The sequence below is a fragment of the Pseudochaenichthys georgianus genome, chromosome 18 (genome assembly GCF_902827115.2).
Source record: "Pseudochaenichthys georgianus chromosome 18, fPseGeo1.2, whole genome shotgun sequence".
Lineage (NCBI taxonomy): Eukaryota > Metazoa > Chordata > Actinopteri > Perciformes > Channichthyidae > Pseudochaenichthys > Pseudochaenichthys georgianus.
In genome coordinates, this window is record NC_047520.1 from 1195341 (window position 1) to 1215082 (window position 19742).

Here is a 19742-nt window from a genome sequence, read left to right on the forward strand (position 1 = left end):
CCCGAGCCAGAACGACCTATCTTTCTTCCTGGCTTGCTCTATAATGATCCAATTCAAATGCAATGCCAACAACAACTCAACAGACGACAACAACCTACACATTGCGCATTGTTTAGAGCGGTCATAAAGTGTTGAAGCGCTCAAATTCGAAACTGTTTCAACCTGTCACCATCGAGACGAGGCAGTGCATTAAATCGCGTGAATGGACCGCGAACCAGTCAAGTGATTCATTCAGGAAATGAAGCAGTTGCTGCTTCGGACGTCACATGTCACGTGATTTGAAGCAGTTGCTGCTTCGGACGTCACATGTCACGTGATTTGAAGCAAGCTTCGAAGCACTGCTTCTATGGAATAGGAAGTCCAGGGTTGAAGCTCCAGTGTCAAACTGCCATGACTACCAGTTGCTGTAAAGCTTCCATCAGTCGGAGTCTCTATCAGCTCTCATTAATATATAACTGTCATATATTAGAATATAACCCGTTCCTCTCAGGAGAAGAAGAGACGAGAGGAGCTTTAGAACAATTCCACCTCTTCATCCGGGTCCTTATCTGCTTCATGCTAGGTGGCTAATGCTAGTCGGTGAACATCAACAAACTGACGAACAAAGAGTAGCAGAAACACCGGGTAATACTGTGTACTTTTACTACTGATAATACTGAGTACTTTATTGATTTGGAGCTGTTCATCGATCATTCCTCACAGCGGGCTAACCAAGATGGCAGCGCAGACAGCAGCAGCTAGCTCTCCCGAGTCTTTATTGTTTTAACGTGTGTTCGTCTAGTTCACTTCTAACATCCCGAACCGATAGTGCCGTCAGGAGTATACACTAGCCTACAGTCGTGAGTTCCTGCTGGACAAGGACATGACAACAAAACAAACAATAGACGCTACGCTGGCAGAGGTACCGCTACGGCTTTGGGATACGTTCAACCTCGTCCTCGCCTGCTACCTACGTGCTGAATAGGAGACGCCGCAAGCGGTGTGAGAGGAAGCACAAGAGGGGTAAGCGCGGAGGCATCCGAGCTAGGCTAGCAGCTAGCCCACACAGGCCCGCTAGTCCGAGCATCATGGCTAATGTTCGCTCACTGGACAATAACATGGACACCATAAGACTACTCCGGTCGACCCATAGTGGGGTGACAGAGTGCTGTGTACGTTTTCATGCAATCATGACTAAATGACAACGTCCCAGACTCTGCCATTCAGCTCGACCGGCTAACATGCTACCGCTCAGACAGAGCTACGGTTAGCGGGGGAAGAGCCGCGGCGGCGGTGTGATTGTTTACATCAGTGATGCTTGGTGTAGGGACGCTGTGGTTTTCTACAAACACTTCGTCGCTGGCGGGTTTTATGTTCGTGAAGTGCAGGCCTTTCCATCTTACCCTAACCCTAACCTGCTAGCAGGATGGAGTTAATTTCTTCTCACCTCTGCTGTTAAGGTACTTCTTAGCTGTAGATTGGTTTTGTGTTGACTGTAGTGTTAATACTTGTTTCAGAGACCCAGGCAGAGAAGGAGCACTGAGAGCAGCATGGAGGAGAACAAAGACACCCCCAGAACTCAGGTCAGTGTTCACTTCATCACAATATATTCCTAACACTGTTGTCCCTTACACTGGGGGACATTTGTGTCATTTAAGGACTTTAAACCTGTACTTTTGTTTAAGGATAAACCACCTTTAACATTGTGGGTTTTATTTTACAGACTCTTATATTTAGATATGGGTTCAGGCGTATATCCGTATGTAGTGTCTCTACTTTAAGGCCCTGACACACCAAGCAGTCACCAGAGGACTAGCTGACGCTGAAGTCGGCTGTTGCCTGGCCGTGTTCTCCTGCGTTTTGGCCATGTGTAGCACGGGAACACACCGCACCGACTTCAGTGCGTGAGTGGCAATAACTCTCCTTACCAGCAGGCGGCGGTAGTGTGTATTCGTCATTCAAAAGAGGCAACAACCGGAAGACAGAGAAGAAGAAGAGTATATTTTCTCCGTAATATCATACAGAGCTGGCCTCTCCTGGATCAAGGTGATGAGCAGGTCTTCGTTTGCATCATTCCAGATCGTCATGATGAGATGAAAATGAATAGCAGTCTGTGTGTGCCTTCTTAAATCATTTGTTTACGTCCCTCACCTCCGCTTCGCTTCTCATGCACTGATTTGCTAGCTGAACAGCCAATCAGAGTGATTATTTGGTCCGACTGCCAGACCCGATGCATGGCCGATTCAACATGTTGAATCCTCTCCTGCTGATGTTCAGCCGATTCAACATGTTGAATCGGCCATGCATCGGGTCAGGCAGTCCAAATAAGGCGTGTCACGGTCGACGGTGCGGGACACACCAACCTGACTACGGCGCCGCGAATGCCCGACAGCTGATGTTGATGTTCAGGTGTATATCAGTATGTAGTGTCTCTACTTTAAAGAGTCCTCTCCTGCTGATGTTAAGGTGTATATCAGTATGTAGTGTCTCTACTTTAAAGAGTCCTCTCCTGCTGATGTTCAGGTGTATATCAGTATGTAGTGTCTCTACTTTAAATAGTCCTCTCCTGCTGATGATCAGGTGTATATCAGTATGTAGTGTCTCTACTTTAAAGAGTCCTCTCCTGCTGATGTTCAGGTGTATATCAGTATGTAGTGTCTCTACTTTAAAGAGTCCTCTCCTGCTGATGGTCAGCTGTATATCAGTATGTAGTGTCTCTACTTTAAAGAGTTCTCTCCTGCTGATGTTCAGGAGCCTCATTTATAACGCCTTGCGTTAGCCGGTAATTACCGGTTTTTAGCTGGTAACATTTATAAAAAGACACGCAGCTCTGCATAATCACCTGAAGCCCCGCCCTCGAGAGAGAGAGAGAGAGAGAGAGAGAGAGAGAGAGAGAGAGAGAGAGAGAGAGAGAGAGAGAGAGAGAGAGAGAGAGAGAGAGAGAGAGAGAGAGAGAGAGAGAGAGAGAGAGGAGAGAGAGAGAGAGAGAGAGAGAGAGAGAGAGAGAGAGAGAGAGAGAGAGACTTCTGAATAATGTACGTTATCTACTACAAGTAGTTTCTTTGAATGTAATAATTATGTTGTTTGTGGAATCATTTATTGAAAAATGAATCTGAATTGTTTCGATCTGTTACGATTATAAACAATATAAAAATGAGCCCCGTGAACTGAGTTTTAAACATCAGCATATCCGCTCATAGTCCGGTAAATTACCTGCTAACGGAAACTCTGCCACACAACTCTTATTATTATTGAAATATGACCGGTAAAATAAATTCTGCCCGGACATTTGACCGGCGAGAAAAAATCCTAGCGGAAACCCTGGTACAGGCATAATTTTTCGATTCACAAAACATTGCGAACCGGCGAAGGAAGTGCGTACGGCACTTCCTTCGCCGGTTTCCCTTTATAAATCACAATCGACTCGAAATGCGCCGCAGCTCTTGCGGGCTTCACGTAATGCCCATATTTGTCCATAAATAGTCAAAGAACGCCCATTCATTCATTTTGACTGACTTTATGAAGAAGATCACAGGAAATGACGACAGAACAGCTAAAAAAGACACTGTCTCACACCGTGTTAGATTTTGGTTATTTTGGGGAGGTCGAGATAAATCATATTATTTGGTGGATGCAGTTTGAACCAGAGCAGCAGCATGGAGGTCGGATCGTCACCAAAATAAATAAATAAGTGGTCCGAAAAAGGTTAATGACAAAAACAATACACTTCCTTCCTCAGGCAGTGTGTACCGGGGACAGGAGACCCCCCCCCTTAATGAGAAACTCTAAGAAATGATCGGGGAATCCCCCCGGAGTGGAGTCATGACGACTGGATCTGAATAATTTGTTTGTATTTGGTGGTTTGTGTCCCAGCTGTCGATCAGCAACTATATATCCATAATACACCAGTTAAAGGAAATGCAACCAATGTGTTATATTAGCTGTACAATTTACCACATGGTGTTCTTAGTTTCCATACCTCCTGTGTTTTACGAGCCACTTATCAAGTCTTGGCAAACGGCACAAAACACGATTAAACGTGACAGTATATAAAACCATGCTCGTATCTACAACCTATAGAAATGCAACACGGCGTCAGTTTAGACGTAATTCTGTCCTCCTGGTCACCGCATAATTTATGAGAACCTTTCATAACATTAACACAACATATTCGAGGTGGTTTTAAATAACATATCCGTATTTATTTATTTCTCCATGTTATTTTTGTGTGCACTGAGGAGTCTCAAACAGACGTTTGTTTAATCATTTTAATATTGGCTTTAATCAATGTTTGAAAATGAATTCTTCATGATAAATGAGAGGTAACATTTTAATAAACTCAACTAGACGTGTTTGGAGGAGAAAGAATGCTGAGTTGCATCCAAAGAACACCATGCCTACTGTGAAACATGGGGGTGGAAACATCATGCTTTGGGGCTGTTTTTCTGCAAAGGGACCAGGACGACTGATCTGTGTAAAGCAGGGGTGGGGAACCTTTTTCCTCAAGGGCCATTTACATTTTTTCAACATCCTCCGAGGGCCGTACAAATGATTGACCTCTGCATAAAAATACTAAAAATGTCATGCTGTGCAAAGAAAAAGCAACCTCTTAATCCAGATATCTTACCATGACTCACATGCACGGTTGTGGCATGACCACCAAAACAGAAAGTATATTGGACACAAGATATGTGCAAATGAATTTAGTTTCCTATCCATGTGGACATTTAAGTGGGGGGGGGGGGGTCCGGGGGAAGATTTTTTTTAAATGTTGAAGTTAAAAGCATCAATCTGGTGTACTTTGAGAGCAACATTAGGATACATCTCTCAACAACCATATGAAACGGGACTGTAAGCAGATTTATTTTTCTTTATGGATATTTTACAAATCACTCCCCTTTCAAAGTGTATTCTTGTTTATTAATAACAACTTCTCCCACCTCTGCACAGCTGATGTGATAACGTTACTCGTAATTGGGGCAACAGAGCTACGAGTTAAGGAAGTCGAAAATTGTGCATTTCCCCGACTGAATATGACGCCTTTTGGCCAGCTGTAAGTTTTTCCATGTTAATATTTGCATTCCTTTTTATTTAGCGGTGTGTTTCCTGATAAAGTTATCTCTACTACATAGCATGTAGCTTGGTCGTATCAATGTCGCCTCAAACCCAAACAGTAATCGGTTTGGTGTTTTTATATGGTTTTGTAACATTTTAGTTCATTTTGTAAGCTCCGCACACATCCACTGCGTATTACCACCGATAAAAGGAAATGCAGCAGCAGCGGGTTGGAGCAGCGATGTTTGCAGTGAAGGACAGGTTGTTATCTAGGGTCACCCCCAGAGTCCTTGCAGTCTGAGTCGGGGAAACGACAAAGGTGCCGATGTTGATTGTTAGGTCAAGAGTGGGACAATCTACATCCTTTTCTATTATTTATATTTTCTTTTCTCATTACGGAAATTAAAGACTGCCTGGCAGCCTTGCACTATAATGAAAACGCTAATCGTGCACAAGCCACTACATCCACTGGAAAGCCTCTGTATAAACTGCAGTTCCCAAAGACCAGGAAGGGAGAATGCAGAGCAAAACCCATAAAGACTGACCCCACATTCCGTAAGTGTTTAAAATATTTACTATACAACTATTTACACAACAAAATGTACACGTTACATTGGATTAGGGATGGGTACCGAGCCCCGGTATTAAACGGCCCTGGGGCTGAATTATTAAAGACCGTGGTACCGTTAAGCTCCGACGTTAACGGTATTTTTATCGGTACTGTAGACATGTAAAAGATATATGTACATGTATTATTGCTACACAAACATTATATTGCAGTTTTAGTGTTGCCAACTCCGTTTCTAATACGCAAAAAGCGTGCGAAATGCGTCTTTTTAGTATTTTCGATCTTTCCAATCCAGGCGAGAGATCTCTCCCCCACCTGCTTGAGAGGGGGCGGGGCAGTTTACACACACGCAGCTGTTACCTGCAGCAACATACACACACACACACACGGAGGAGATGGTGGAGAGGACGCGCTCCGAGGTGTGGTTAAACTATAGCCGTGTCGATGTGGACAATCCTCGTTACCAAAAGTGCTATAAGAGTTTAGCATGTAAGGGCGGTAACACGAGCAATTTGTCTAAACATTTAGCAAAAGTGCTCCACATCCAGACGGAGGAATGCACCGGGCTCGACTGTCTTTCTAGTAGCTCTGTAGCCCCGTCCACGAGTAACGTTTCCACGTCAGGTGTTATGTATGCTAGCAGCAACACACAGAGTTAACTCAATTATACAATGATTAGAGGTAACTGAGTTATTTATTTTGTTAAAGTTTCAGCGGTTCTGTTTACAGTTCTGTCATCAGATTATTTAATACGATTTGTTAAAACACTGTTGTTTCTTTTGATGTGAAATATTATGTATTTAATTTAAATAAAAAGCAATATTAGTTTTGTTCACAATTTGTTTAGTTAGGTTACCTTTTTTTTTTTTTTCAAAAGAACCGATAAGAGTACCGTTAAAAGACTGGACCGATAAGCGGTATCGATAAAAGTAGTAGTTGTACCGTTAAAACCTTAAAGATACCCATCCCTACATTGGATATTTTACTTTTCAAATATCTTTCAAAACAAACTGCAGCATTACAACAACAATGGCAGATAAATGCAGAAGTAAAATAATAGACTTCCATATAAATTAGGACGCAAGCGCATGAAAATTATATATATAAATCTGTTGAAGGTGCCAGTAATTTTCATATTTATACATTTTAAATATGAAATATGTATTGCACAAACGGCACAATAAATTATAAAATAAAACAATATTTGAAAAAAAGTAGGAAGAACTTTCTGTTGTTTTTTCACATGCATATAAAAATCTAAACCAAATATTTATTTTGCTTTTTTAAAATATTGCACAGGTTATGTGGCCAACTTGATGTACCTCATCTTCAACCAAGTCTTTGTGGACCCTGCACCATTCACACAGGAGGTTTTGAAGATACCCATCCCAGAGGACCTATGTTCCCAATACGAGCGACCTGACAGGGAGGAGGTCATCGCAGGTTATGCTACACGGTTCAATTTGGCTGCTGTCTGAACCCAACATAGACGTTTTGCGGATCAGGAAACTCCCTGCGAATCCTGAGGATAACACAGGCCGGAATCACCACTCTGATCCTGCATCCAAGGAAGCCCCAACACCAGCTCACAAAACTTCTGTAGGCTAGATACCTGTGACGCCTGAAATAATTGCAAAGAATAATTATTCAAAAGCCTGTCATTTATGTAAATTACAAGTATGTTTACTTATTTTGTATGGGTTCAAGAACTGTTTATTTTGACAATAAAATTCCGACAGTTTATATAAAATGTGTCATGATTATTCATGTTTGATGGGTAAAGTATATGCAGATTTCAAAAGCAAACGGTTGTGTGTGGACTTTTTTTGTCATCAACAAATGTGTGTTATGCCATTGCTGGGTAGTGTATATAATAGTAACGCGTATATAATAGTAACGCCATGTACAATGACAGAATGAAATGAAAGATTGCATAAAACCATATACACCAGTATTTATTTTCATGAACAATATTACGTATTACAACATACGTTTTACAAATTCAGTCATACAAAAAAATAAACAACAAGCCACTCACTGCTGTATTTGCCTCATCTGTAGTCTCCCATATTCAGCTCTGTATATATTAAATGCATTCTGCAGGGAGAACACATTTAGGCACACTGGCTCCAATCCAGGATGGTCCACCATACAACGCACAGAGTCCTCAAGTTCCTGCATCCGTCTTGGCACCTAGTGTGATAAACATATTGAATGACATGTGAAAAATGTATTCTCTAAACAGACAACTTAGTGAAGCTATCAAAAATGTTACCTGTGGTATCTCAATGCAGCACACATTCTCTGGTTCAGAAGGCATTGTAGCGCAATTTCCACATGTACACCTGTATAAAGAAGTCAATAACTGAGCTTTTAAAAACACATGAAACTACACACATTGCTGACAACTGAGGTGTTTAAGCATCTGGAGTTATACTTTTTATGACCCAAAGTTATTGAACTTTCCAACAGTAACACTTGTTGCACGATGTTGGAAGAAAAGGACTGTTAACTATTTATAAACGTAATGCGGCCATTGTATATGCTGAAAAGATGAATGTCTCCCTATATAAATATATACCGCTGTTTTTTTGTTACACACTATGTTACAAACTGTCAGAGGTGGGAATAAGTCCTACATGTGCAAGTCATGAGCAAGTCTCAAGTCTTGACCTACAAGTATCAAGCAAGTCCCAAGTCACTGTGATGAGAGTCAAGCAAGTCAAGTCATTGCACAGATCAAGCAAGTCAAGTCATACAAAATTCTGATGAATAAGCCCAGTTTCCGCATTTAAATCAGTTAAAAGACAGTGGTTATGAAAATGGATTCAACCCACACTATGATCTTCATTACATACACAGTTAATCATTTGAAATCTAATTTAGACCGATGACAATCATATTAGATTCATATTAACCCTAGAACTGCAGACAATATAGCTAGGACTCAATCAAAAAGTCTGTTCAATAAGGCAGAATTCCAGGTAAGAAAATCATATATGACATTTGCTATTACACATATTTATTTAAAAACTAGAACTGCTAACAGCATCAGCACCTACATAAATATAATTTTTAAATCATTTAATTTGTTCCTCTTCATAACTTCCTTATAAACTAAGTAGGACGATTTTAAACTCACTTAATTGGTTTAATTTAGAAATTGCTTCAGGTTATCATCAATAACAGATCAAAAAGTTCAGATTCATTTTACAATAACTCAAGGAATGATGCACTTCTACAAACAAAAACAACATAATTAAAATATTTAAACAAACTACTAAAAGAAGATGAACTACATTATTCAAAAGTTTACAGTAACTTCTGATAATAACACAGGGGAAATAAACGAGGCATCTCTTTTCCTCTCTCTCCCTCTCCTGACACCCCGTCAGTATCAGGGTTAGTCCAAATGAATCCCTTGGCGGTTCTAGTGTTCATTTACCGTTTTGTCTTCTCTTTGCAATGCTTTGTTGATTTGAAACCAAATCTAACGTAGCTTAAACTTAACGTTAGCTTTCTAGCTAACACAACACATGCACGTAGCCTACCTTTCTGTGTTTTTTTTTGTAGTGACGAATTAAGTTGGATGTTGTGGTGGTCGACTCGTGTCACTGATCTTTATGCTGCAGACCCTGCATGCCGCTGTTCTCTTCTTATTAACGTCATCGACAACATAATCCTTGAATCCAAACTTGACTATTTGTGGAGTAACGCTAGCCGCTGCCATATTAACTGAGACTCCTGCCTTCTAGTGGGTTGCCAGGTTTGCGCGCATGGCGCTATAATCACGTTTTCGAAAAAGCTAAACGTAATATCTCACTTCAAAAACAAACGCAAATATTTAATTGTACACACTCAAGTCCTTTCAAGTCATCTATTTCAAGCTTAAGTGAAGTCTCAAGTCATGAATACCAAGTCAAAGCCAAGTCTTTTATCAATGTTAGTCAAGCAAGTCTCAAGTAAAAAAATGTGCGAGTCATGTGCATCGAGTCCCCACCTCTGCAAACTGTACACATTGCATTCTTGCTAATTAGCCAAAATATGAATGGAAACGGAATAAGTAGCAAGCATCGAAACAACAAACAGAGTTAACGTAAAATAAATAGGGACAACAGCTTGTCAAATAACCATTCAGAAAGGTCCTGCTGCAACCGAGATGTTTGCACTTCCACCAAAACCTCCGCTTCTTCAGTGTCATATTCGGGATCATACTCATAACATACTCAACACATGCATTTGTCTGAGAGAACATGTTTCCTTTCCACCCGCATTCACAGCAAGCATGGTAATATGACGCTCGTGCCGGGGCCGTGCCACACCCCCTTTTCTGTGGGGGGCGTGGTCAGCTGCAGCTCATTTGCATTAAAGCTACGTCACAGAATCAGCCCGCGCAAAAACAGGGCTGGAATACAGCAAATAGAGCAAAATTAGGCATGGCTAAAATGCATGATCTGTTTCGTATTTTGAAAAAAAACCTTCACAGACATGTTTTATATAGGTATGGCCCTACAATATATTTGTCAAATATAGCATTATAGGTCCAATTTAAAGTGAATTCAGATTGAACATAAATTATTGTGTCCGTCCAAAAGAAAAAACATTACTTATAGTGAAAACCACCCTTGAATGATGGGATGGTAGACTAAAAGCTTTAGGAATCCAAAATATAACATATAATAAGTACCCTGTATCAAGATTGATGCAAAACAAGTGACATTTGAGCTTTTTAGAGAGATTTAGCACAAATAAAACACTTCTGGTGTCATTTGCTAACAAAACAAAAAATTATAAACTGACTGCTACACAATTAAAATAAATGCTTTTATATATTTATATTAGATGTGACTCTTTGTTGTTTCTGTTATTATTAACACTGCTGTTTTAGTTGTTCTGACTGCTAAAATCCTCTGATTCCTAATTTTAATGCCGATATTCCGTGGGGTCAGGGGGTTGGATCCTTGTCACCTTTTTCATACCTGCTGCGTTTGCATCCCTGGTATATCAGTATGTAGTATCTCTACTTTAAATAGTCCTCTCCTGCTGATGTTCAGGTGTATATCAGTATGTAGTGTCTCTTCTTTAAAGAGTCCTCTCTTGCTGATTTTCAGGTGTATATCAGTATGTAGTGTCTCTACTTTAAAGAGTCCATTCCTGCTGATGTTCAGGTGTATATCAGTATGTAGTGTCTCTACTTTAAAGAGTCCTCTCCTGCTGATGTTCAGGTGTATATCAGTATGTAGTGTCTCTACTTTAAAGAGTCCTTTCCTGCTGATGTTCAGGTGTATATCAGTATGTAGTGTCTCTTCTTTAAAGGGTCCTCTCTTGCTGATGTTCAGGTGTATATCAGTATGTAATATCTCTACTTTAAAGAGTCCTCTCCTGCTGATGTTCAGATGTTTATCAGTACGTAATAGCTCTACTTTAAAGAGTCCTCTCCTGCTGATGTTCAGGTGTATATCAGTATGTAGTGTCTCTTCTTTAACCTGTTAAGCCCCATTCCCCTCGGGCGGGGGAAAGATCGCAATATCTGCAAGAAACAGCGTCTGAGGGCTTCTTAACATTTAAAAACCTATTAATGTGTCATACCCACTTAACTGGAAGAAACTCAGCTATCAGACAATATTAACCATTTTTAGCCAAACAAAACTTAAGGGTAATAACAAAGGCTCTGAATTAGCCCTGAGCAAAAATATGCTAACACACTTAGCACAGAACTCTCGTTAAAATACCCTTATTACTTATCGTATCTGCACAAACAAGATATTGATTAGCAAGCTGAGATTGCACAAATTCGACAGGTATTGGTATCATTACTGACCGATGCGAACTCGCGACATGAGAAGCTAACAAAGACATCACACCACGTAGTATTAGGTAGGCAACACGACAACATGTCTTACCTTTGTTGTTTTCTGATCAAATGGCATTAAAACGATAAAAACGCTGCTGAAGGTTAATCCATGGGTTAATCCAATGTGTCTGTGTCACTTTGAAATGATTTCTGATAATCCATCAGCAATAAAACTAGTTTTCAGATTTCAGAGCGTAAGATAGGTTTCGCTTTGGGCAAACTGTGTGTGCATAGCCCCCACTTTTCAATGGTAATGTGTATGTGGAAATTCTCCTTCGATTTTATTGGCTCTAACGGTTAAAAAGAGATAAACGGCAAATACACCCATTTCCACCCAAATGAACCCAGAGGTGGGATTTTTTTTTGTTAAACCTCTCTAAAAAGGTCATTACATTACATTGCATTTAGCTGACGCTTTTATCCAAAGCGACTTACAATAAGTGCATTCGACCAAGAAGATACAAACTTGAAGAAAACAGAATCACATAAGTACTTCAGGTTTCATAGAGCCAAAACATTTCAAGTGCTACTCAACTGGCTTTAGATACGCCAGTCATTTTTTGTATTACATGTTTTCTGAAATAGCATGTTTAAATATGCGCATATTATCATACATTTCAGGAACACAATTCTGAACATTGGATAAAGTCAGGTTTACAACAAATTCTTGTTTCATTTTGTAGTGCACCAGTCTAGAGTCTAAAGTTTTTCCAGAAGGGATTTTGGATATTTCTTTTTATCACTCCATAAATCAGAAAATACTGTCAACAGTATTCTGCCATGTTTTAGGTATAAAATGTCATATATGAACATACCCTTCTGTAAAAACCTTCAGAATATTGATAGGAATATTACTGGAATGTTTGGTGTATGTAAGTGCTACTGAAGTTGACATTTCTCACTCAGAATATGAGACAAAAACTCATTTTGAGAAAAAGACCTTTAAAGATTGTTGTGTGGCGCTACCTAAACCCTCCTTTTCTCTGGATGACAGCTTGCGCCTCGACACACTCCGTGAAGGTATTTCATGTTCGGGGTCATTTGTTTTTTGTCTAACCTTGCTTCGTGGAAGTGACAATTGTTGTCTACTTCTATGTGAACGTTTTTTTCGCTGTTCTTTTGCCATTTTGAGATTTAAATTTCCAGCGAAAGCTAAACCAGGAAGTGTTTTAGCACACCACGTGACGCATCTGAACGAATCACGTTGTCAGAAATTGACACCAGTCAATGATATTTCGTTTTTTGGTTTAAGACCCCTTTGTACACGATTGGTTGCTGATACAAAGGAAATTACCATATTTGGATCCGATGAGATTGTGCAGGAGGGACGGAGCTTTCCAACAATACCTCTGATTACATGGTGCTCGCGGTACTTTATGTTACATTAGAATGCTAACTTTTGGTGAATTTAGGAGTGATTCTTTAACCTCTTACGCCCCACGGACCCGAGCTCGGGTCCGAAAATGCTATATATGTAGCAACAGTGCTATATCTCAAGAGTCATTCATGAAACTATTAATGTTCCATACCCATCTGACCGGAGGAAACTTGGCTAACTGACGATACGGAAAAAAAAATGTTTTTCAAAAAAGAAGTCTCACAAGAAGCCTCTAAATGAGCCCATGGCAAACACGGGCAATTGCTATTTCTGCTCATAACTCACAAAAACGATCATTTATAATTCATACTTTCTGCACAAACAACACATTTTCTGAAAGCTGAGATTCCACAGATTCCATGGGTATACACCCCATCACTACAGGCACAACATTAACCGAACTAGCAGCCAGAACATAGCAAGTAAACAATATCAGTTTTCAAATCCATGACAATAATTAGGTCTTACCTTGGCTGTTTTGTGATCAAAAGTTGTGTTCAAAGGAATAAAAACACTGCTCAAGATTAATCCAATGGCTCTTTTCACTTTAAAATGATTACTGATAATCAATCCTTTCATTCACGGCAGAAGAGTAGGTCCAACGATTAACAGTCCGTGGCTTCAGCTGCGGGAGATGCAGTTTACGCATAGCTCCCCTCCGCGGGCGTAACGTATTTACGTATTTTGAAACTGCCACTCGATTTGATTGGCTCTAACAATTAAAAAAAGGTGTCAATCACCCACATCGACCAATGGGTTCCAGAGATAGGATATTGCGTAAGTATAAAAGCAGAATAGCTGGTTTACGCACACGCCCACTCTTTTTACGCAGCATAGTATAGCATAGCATAGCATGTCCCGCGGCGACAGGAGAGCAGAGAACGGCAGATCGATCAGCAAAACAGCAGGATTTGTTTTCTTTGTCTTCATTGTAACAATGGCAGCCAGAAAGAAGACTTTTTTGTCCGTCGAGGAGGCATTGGACATCGTATTTCAGGACTCTCCGTCGGAAGATAGTGATCTCGTCACGCATAAAGGGGACAGTAATGACTCTGATTATGAACCTCCATCACCGGAAAGGTATGTAATCTCTCTGTTTGTATCTATTACTTATTTATTTGGTGTAAGAGTATTCATCTGTTTTTATCTTTTTGTTATTTATTTGGTGTAAGAGTGTATTCATCTATAGTAATTTCACACACGTGACAATAACACGACGGCATCCATCTTGTGATATAATGTTCTTTCACACACTCAACAACAAACAAAGACGATGGATGCCGTTTCTTGTTCTTGTTGTTGAAATAAACAAGACATATACATGTTGAATTGAACACGGTATTACATAACATTTCATTTAGCTGAGGCTTTTATCCAAAGCGACTTACAATTATTACAATTATTACTTATATTATATATACGCACATGCATATATATATATATGACAGACGGAATATTATTAAATATTGAAAAGATTATATGAACCCCGTCTCACATAATTTACACGGTATACATTTTGAGTGATATAATGTTATTTCACACACTCAAAATTGATGTTCTGCTGTTGTTGTAGAGAAATTATTCCTGATTTGAGTTACATTTTTGAAAGTACAAGCCAGAGAATTAATCTATTTGTTTTTTCCACATTTGTTTTCACAGTGAGGAAGGCGATGATGATATGGCTTCTGGATGCCCGAGTATTATGGGGAAGATGCCACTAAGGTCAGGAGGTACTGCAGGAGGTGCTCTGATGCTGGCAACAGAAGGGTGAAGACACCTGTGTGCTGCAGGAAGTGGCAGGTCCCTCTGTGCTTCACTACCAAAAATAACTGTTACAGGGCATGGCATGACTTACTGGAGTAATACTGTAACATTCAGGGTTTGTATAAAGTTGGTTTTTTTACCCAAAAAATGCTTGTTGTATAGTGTGTTGCTAATTTTTTTTAATAAATCTGCTCCAGTTGGAGTCAAATGTTTCCTAAGTTTCCTAATTTTTATTGTGCAAGTAACATGCATCTCATGCAAAGAGGGAACTTCCCACCCACACACACACACCACACACACACACACACACACACTTAATTATTTATTTTGTACACATTAAAAAAAAAAAATGTATGAAATGAATACCTATAGTGATAATTAAATGTTATACAATGATTTTTACAGTCTGGTACCTGAAAAAGGTTAAATGGCACTGATGGAAACAAATGTACCCAAATGTACCCAAAGCTTAGTCTGCTTGGACTTTTTTTTGCTAAAGCTCTCTAAAAAGGTCAATTCTCACTTGTTTTGCCTCAATCTTGATACAGAGTACTTATTATATGTTATTCTTTGGATTCCTAAAGCTTTTAGGCTACTAACCCATCATTCAAGGGTGGTTTTCACTATAAGTAATGGTTTTTATTTGGCCGGAGACAAGAATTTACACTTTTTGACTAAGTTCCATCTTGTTCCATTTTCGAGCCTGAAACCTGAAAAACAGGCTTGGGGCTTAAGAAGTTAACAGTTATTTAATAACATTATTTGAAAATGATAGCTCAATTACTTTTGTTTTTGTTCAAGAAGGCATGTTGCAAAAGATTGTAAAAAAATGTACTTAATGAATGTCTCTCTGTATGTCTGTTGCTTTAGAACCAGAGAGGACTCAGACTTCACAGCTGTGACCTGTGTGACAAATCCTTCAAATTATCTGGGAACTTAAAGCGTCACCAGAGAGTTCACACAGGAGAGAAACCCCACAACTGTGACCTGTGTGGGAAAACGTTTTCTCAGACTGGTGCACTTAAAGTCCACCAACGCATCCATACTGAAGAGAAACCGTACAACTGTGACCTGTGTGACAAATCCTTCAAGGCCTCTGGAGGATTAACGGTTCATCACAGAGTTCATACTGGAGAGAAACCTTACAGCTGTGATCTGTGTGGGAAAATGTTCACTTCATCAAGTCAACTCAAAATCCATCATCGCATTCACACGGGAGAAAAACCATACTGGTGTGAAGAGTGTGGGAAAATGTTCACTTCATCAAGTAAACTCACAATCCATCATCGTATTCACACGGGAGAAAAACCATACTGGTGTGAAGAGTGTGGGAAAATGTTCACTTCATCAGGTAAACTTACAATCCATCATCGTATTCACACGGGAGAAAAACCATACTGTTGTGAAGAGTGTGGGAAAATGTTCCCTTCATCAGGTAAGCTCACAATCCATCATCGTATTCACACAGGACAGAAACCATACACATGTGAACAGTGTGACAAGTCATTTACTACATCAAGTCATCTTAAGAAGCATCATCGTATTCACACTGGAGAGAAACCATACAGCTGTGAACAGTGTGGGAAAACTTGCAATACATCAGATCAACTAACAAACCATCAAAGTGTTCACACTGGAGAGAAACCATACAGCTGTGAACAGTGTGACAAATCATTTACTACACCAAGTCATCTTAAGAGGCATCATCGTATTCACACAGGTGAAAAACCATACCGGTGTCAAGAGTGTGGGAAAACGTACGATTCTCCAAGTCAGCTCACAGTCCATCAACGTGTTCACACTGGAGAGAAACCATACAGATGTGAAGAGTGTGAAAAAACGTACAAAACATCAAGTCAACTCAAAGCCCATCATCGTGTTCACACAGGAGAGAAACCACACAGCTGTGACAAGTGTGGGAAAATGTTTTATTGTTGTCCAGACCTTAAAGTCCACCAGCGCATCCACACTGGAGAGAAACCGTACAGCTGTGACCAGTGTGACAAGTCATTTGCTCGATCAAGTCATCTTAAGACGCATCATCGTATTCACACTGGAGAGAAACCGTACAGCTGTGACCAGTGTGACAAGTCATTTACTACATCAAGTCAACTTAAGAGGCATCATCGTATTCACACAGGAGAGAAACCATACAGCTGTGAACAATGTGGGACACTTTTTACTCAGATCAGTACTCTTAGATCCCACCAGCGCACTCACTCTGCCTCAATCTGATCCTTTTCTGAGTCAAGCTAGCATTCCCCCTGTTTTCTCCAACAGTAAGTGACTCTACGTTCTAATAAACATGTTTTTTTGTGCCACGCCGATCATCGTGTTTTCTTTTGTCGTGGATTATTGCCTAAATAGGCCTACAAACATTTCAGTTGTTTGCTGCTGACGGGCGCAGGAGCAACAGCCTTTTTTCAATGAAACTATAGTGGCCTGGATTAGGCAGTAAAGACAATTTCGGTTTATCGCCGAGCTGACTTGTTGTTTTTTGTTTGGCTGGAAAACTGTCTATAATTGAATAACGTATACAACCTGTCTTTGTTTCTTTTGTGAATGTGTGGACGTAGACAGTAGGAAATACACTTCTGTGGGGACTATTTTGTGGAAAGAGTAGATTGTCCGTTTATCAGTTCTGTTTTGCCTTTATAATATTATTTCATATCAATAACCCCTTTTGCGTTTATTTAAAGGGATAGTGGAAATCCGAAAACTTTGGGTTTAACTTATGTATTTTTATTAAAAATAAGCATAATAAACCATTTTTTTTAATTTCATGCGCCTAGTTTCATTTTATTTTCAATTTTACTGCTCCCGACCACGCCCTCTCAATGAAACGAAATACTTCGGGAATCTTCGGGTGATGACGAAAACAAAGGAAGACGGGCACAAACATTGGACGAGGCACGAGTATTTTATTATGTTTTCTGGCTGATTTAATGCATCATTAGCCTGTACCATTGTGTACAACGCCATTTATTGCCTGTCGATTAGGCGACTGGAGGCCTCGTCATCCGATAATCCGGTACACAGTGTCGAATGTGTACACTACAGTCATCATATAGACATGATAGACTAACAGTACTGTGAGTACAGCCTACACTTGACAGGCAGCCTGGCTAGCCTAGGATTAGGACCATACTACGTCAAAAGACCGATTGGCTCTAGCTGTATATCATGCTAGTATACAATTCATTTAAATGTATTCATGTAATTAATGCCCATAAGGCTGTTACATATACAATAATAAATGTGACAAGATAATTTATGTGAATCTGACCCTGGTATGTTATGAAATGTACCCTACATGCAGTCATCCTCGGGCATAGCCATAGGCCTACAGTGCATGCATGCCAACTTTTGCAATATATAATATAGCGCCTAGCGTGAGCTATGCTTAGGGACCTACCAGTCAAGATTATTTGTGCGTAGGGGTGCATCATCTGGCGCCTGGTCCTGGTCATCCTCGCCATTGCCCATGCCGTGAACTAACTCCATCACCTCGGGCTCGAACAAATAAGGACGTAATGGTCCATCGTCTGGCTCAATATTCTCACCATCGTCGCTTACTGAACCGGATTCAGATTCAGTTCCTAAAACTACATTTTCGCAGGAAAGCCGAGAGGATGTTTCTGACACGCTATCATCACTGGATACCTCGTACACTCCTTCTTCTTTGTCTGGTATATGTGCCCTTCCACGTTCATTCTGCATAGACGCCATGGTTTGTTATCGTTTCGTCTTCCTGAGTTTTCCTCACTTCCGGTTTGGCTGAATCGATCATTTCGTTTCTAAAAAAGTTTGGGGAAGCTGCAATAAAGTGCTTCTAACATGCGTAAGGCAATTATTATATTTTTTTAATCAGGTGTGATTGTTTTGGTACGTAATTATGCTTGTATATAAGTTAAAACGAAACTATTTGGGGTTCAATTTCCACTATCCCTTTAACACAGCTATTTTTGATAGTTGATCGTTACAATGTACACTGAATTGTATTTTTCAACGTTTTAGTTCAATTGAAAGGTTTGAGTTGCTTTTTTGGTAGTTTGCTTTTGGATTTACTTTACAAAACACTAAGACACGTTAGGTATGAGAAGTGATAAAGTACATTTGTAACGTTCTTGTTTTTTTGAACAAACATTGTTCTAGTGAAACTCTGATATAATATTATCTCATGTTCATTATTTGACTTCATTGTGACGGCCGTTAGTTTTCTGTGTTCTCAGCAAATGTGATTCTTGCTGCTGTAATAATCTGAGCTGTAAACATAAAACTTGTTTTCTAGTTTCTCATTACATTTGTTGACACAAAGAGACTCTTTGACTCATCATTAGAAACTGTTTAATGTTTTATAATTACTTCCAATCACTTTGTATTCTGGTTTTAATGAACGGTCAGTATTTGAACTGCAGTTATATCGAAAAGGAATCATTTGTTTGTTTAGTAAATTAGTATTTTTTGCAAAGTGATTTTTGTTCCTCTCTTAAATAATTTGTTTTAATGCCTCATCTGCAAAATTTTTCTTTTAATAGATTTGCTTTTCTTGTTTTTTCCCGTTTTTATTTCGTCCACGTGTTGCTGTAGTTTCACCACTTGATGGCACTACCTGGATTTCAATAAAGTTTATTGAAAAATGACATAGTGGTCAACTGCGGTAATACAACTTCTGTGTCAGTCCGTGACGTTACTGAGTCCAAAAAGAAACGTCTTGGGGAAAGAAACGTCTTTAAATCAGCGGATACTTTTTAAAAAATGATATAAACTACCAAGGTACTCGAAAGGAGGGTCAGGCCGATTGTCGAACCTCAGATTGAGGAGGAACAATGCGGATTCCGTCCTGGTCGTGGAACGACGGATCAGCTGTTTACTCTCAAGGATCCTGGAGGGGGCCTGGGAGTACGCTTATCCGGTCTACATGTGTTTTGTAGACTTGGAGAAGGCGTATGACCGAGTTCCCACGGAGTTACTGTGGGAGGTGCTGCAGGAGTATGGGGTGAGGGGGTCTCACTCAGGGCCATCCAATCTCTATCCTCCCAAAGCGAGAGCTGTATCCGGGTCCTCGGCAGTAAGTCGGACCCATTTCCGGTGAGGGTTGGTCTCCGCCAGGGCTGCGCTTTGTCACCAATCCTGTTTGTAAT

The 19742-nt window shown here is 40.0% G+C and overlaps 1 protein-coding gene across 6 annotated transcripts; it reads left to right on the forward strand.

Moving 5' to 3' along the window:
* Window positions 1-347: 347 nt before the first annotated feature.
* On the forward strand, window positions 348-19104 carry LOC117463577 (zinc finger protein 420-like). 6 transcript variants are annotated; one of them, XR_004553942.2, is made up of 5 exons: window positions 604-624; window positions 1497-1562; window positions 4930-5032; window positions 5443-5589; window positions 6902-7558. XR_004553942.2 is itself a non-coding variant. In XM_034105892.2 (3 exons), the coding sequence occupies exons 2-3, from the start codon at window positions 1530-1532 to the stop codon at window positions 16831-16833; spliced, it is 1398 nt and encodes a 465-aa protein (XP_033961783.1). In that variant the 5' UTR covers window positions 348-624; window positions 1497-1529; the 3' UTR covers window positions 16834-19104. The 6 variants fall into 6 exon arrangements, 2 of the variants coding, with proteins under 2 accessions (XP_033961783.1, XP_033961784.1); XR_004553940.2 differs by lacking the exon at window positions 5443-5589; XR_004553939.2 differs by lacking the exons at window positions 4930-5032; window positions 5443-5589 and having other exon boundaries at window positions 348-624; window positions 6902-7556.
* Window positions 19105-19742: the final 638 nt, after the last annotated feature.

Bases quoted from the DNA above. Each gene is read 5' to 3' on its own strand.
- LOC117463577 (XM_034105892.2), top strand. From the start codon at position 1,530: ATGGAGGAGAACAAAGACACCCCCAGAACTCAG. The intron at 1,563-15,468 runs GTCAGTGTTCAC...CTGTTGCTTTAG, and splicing joins AAGACACCCCCAGAACTCAG to AACCAGAGAGGACTCAGACT.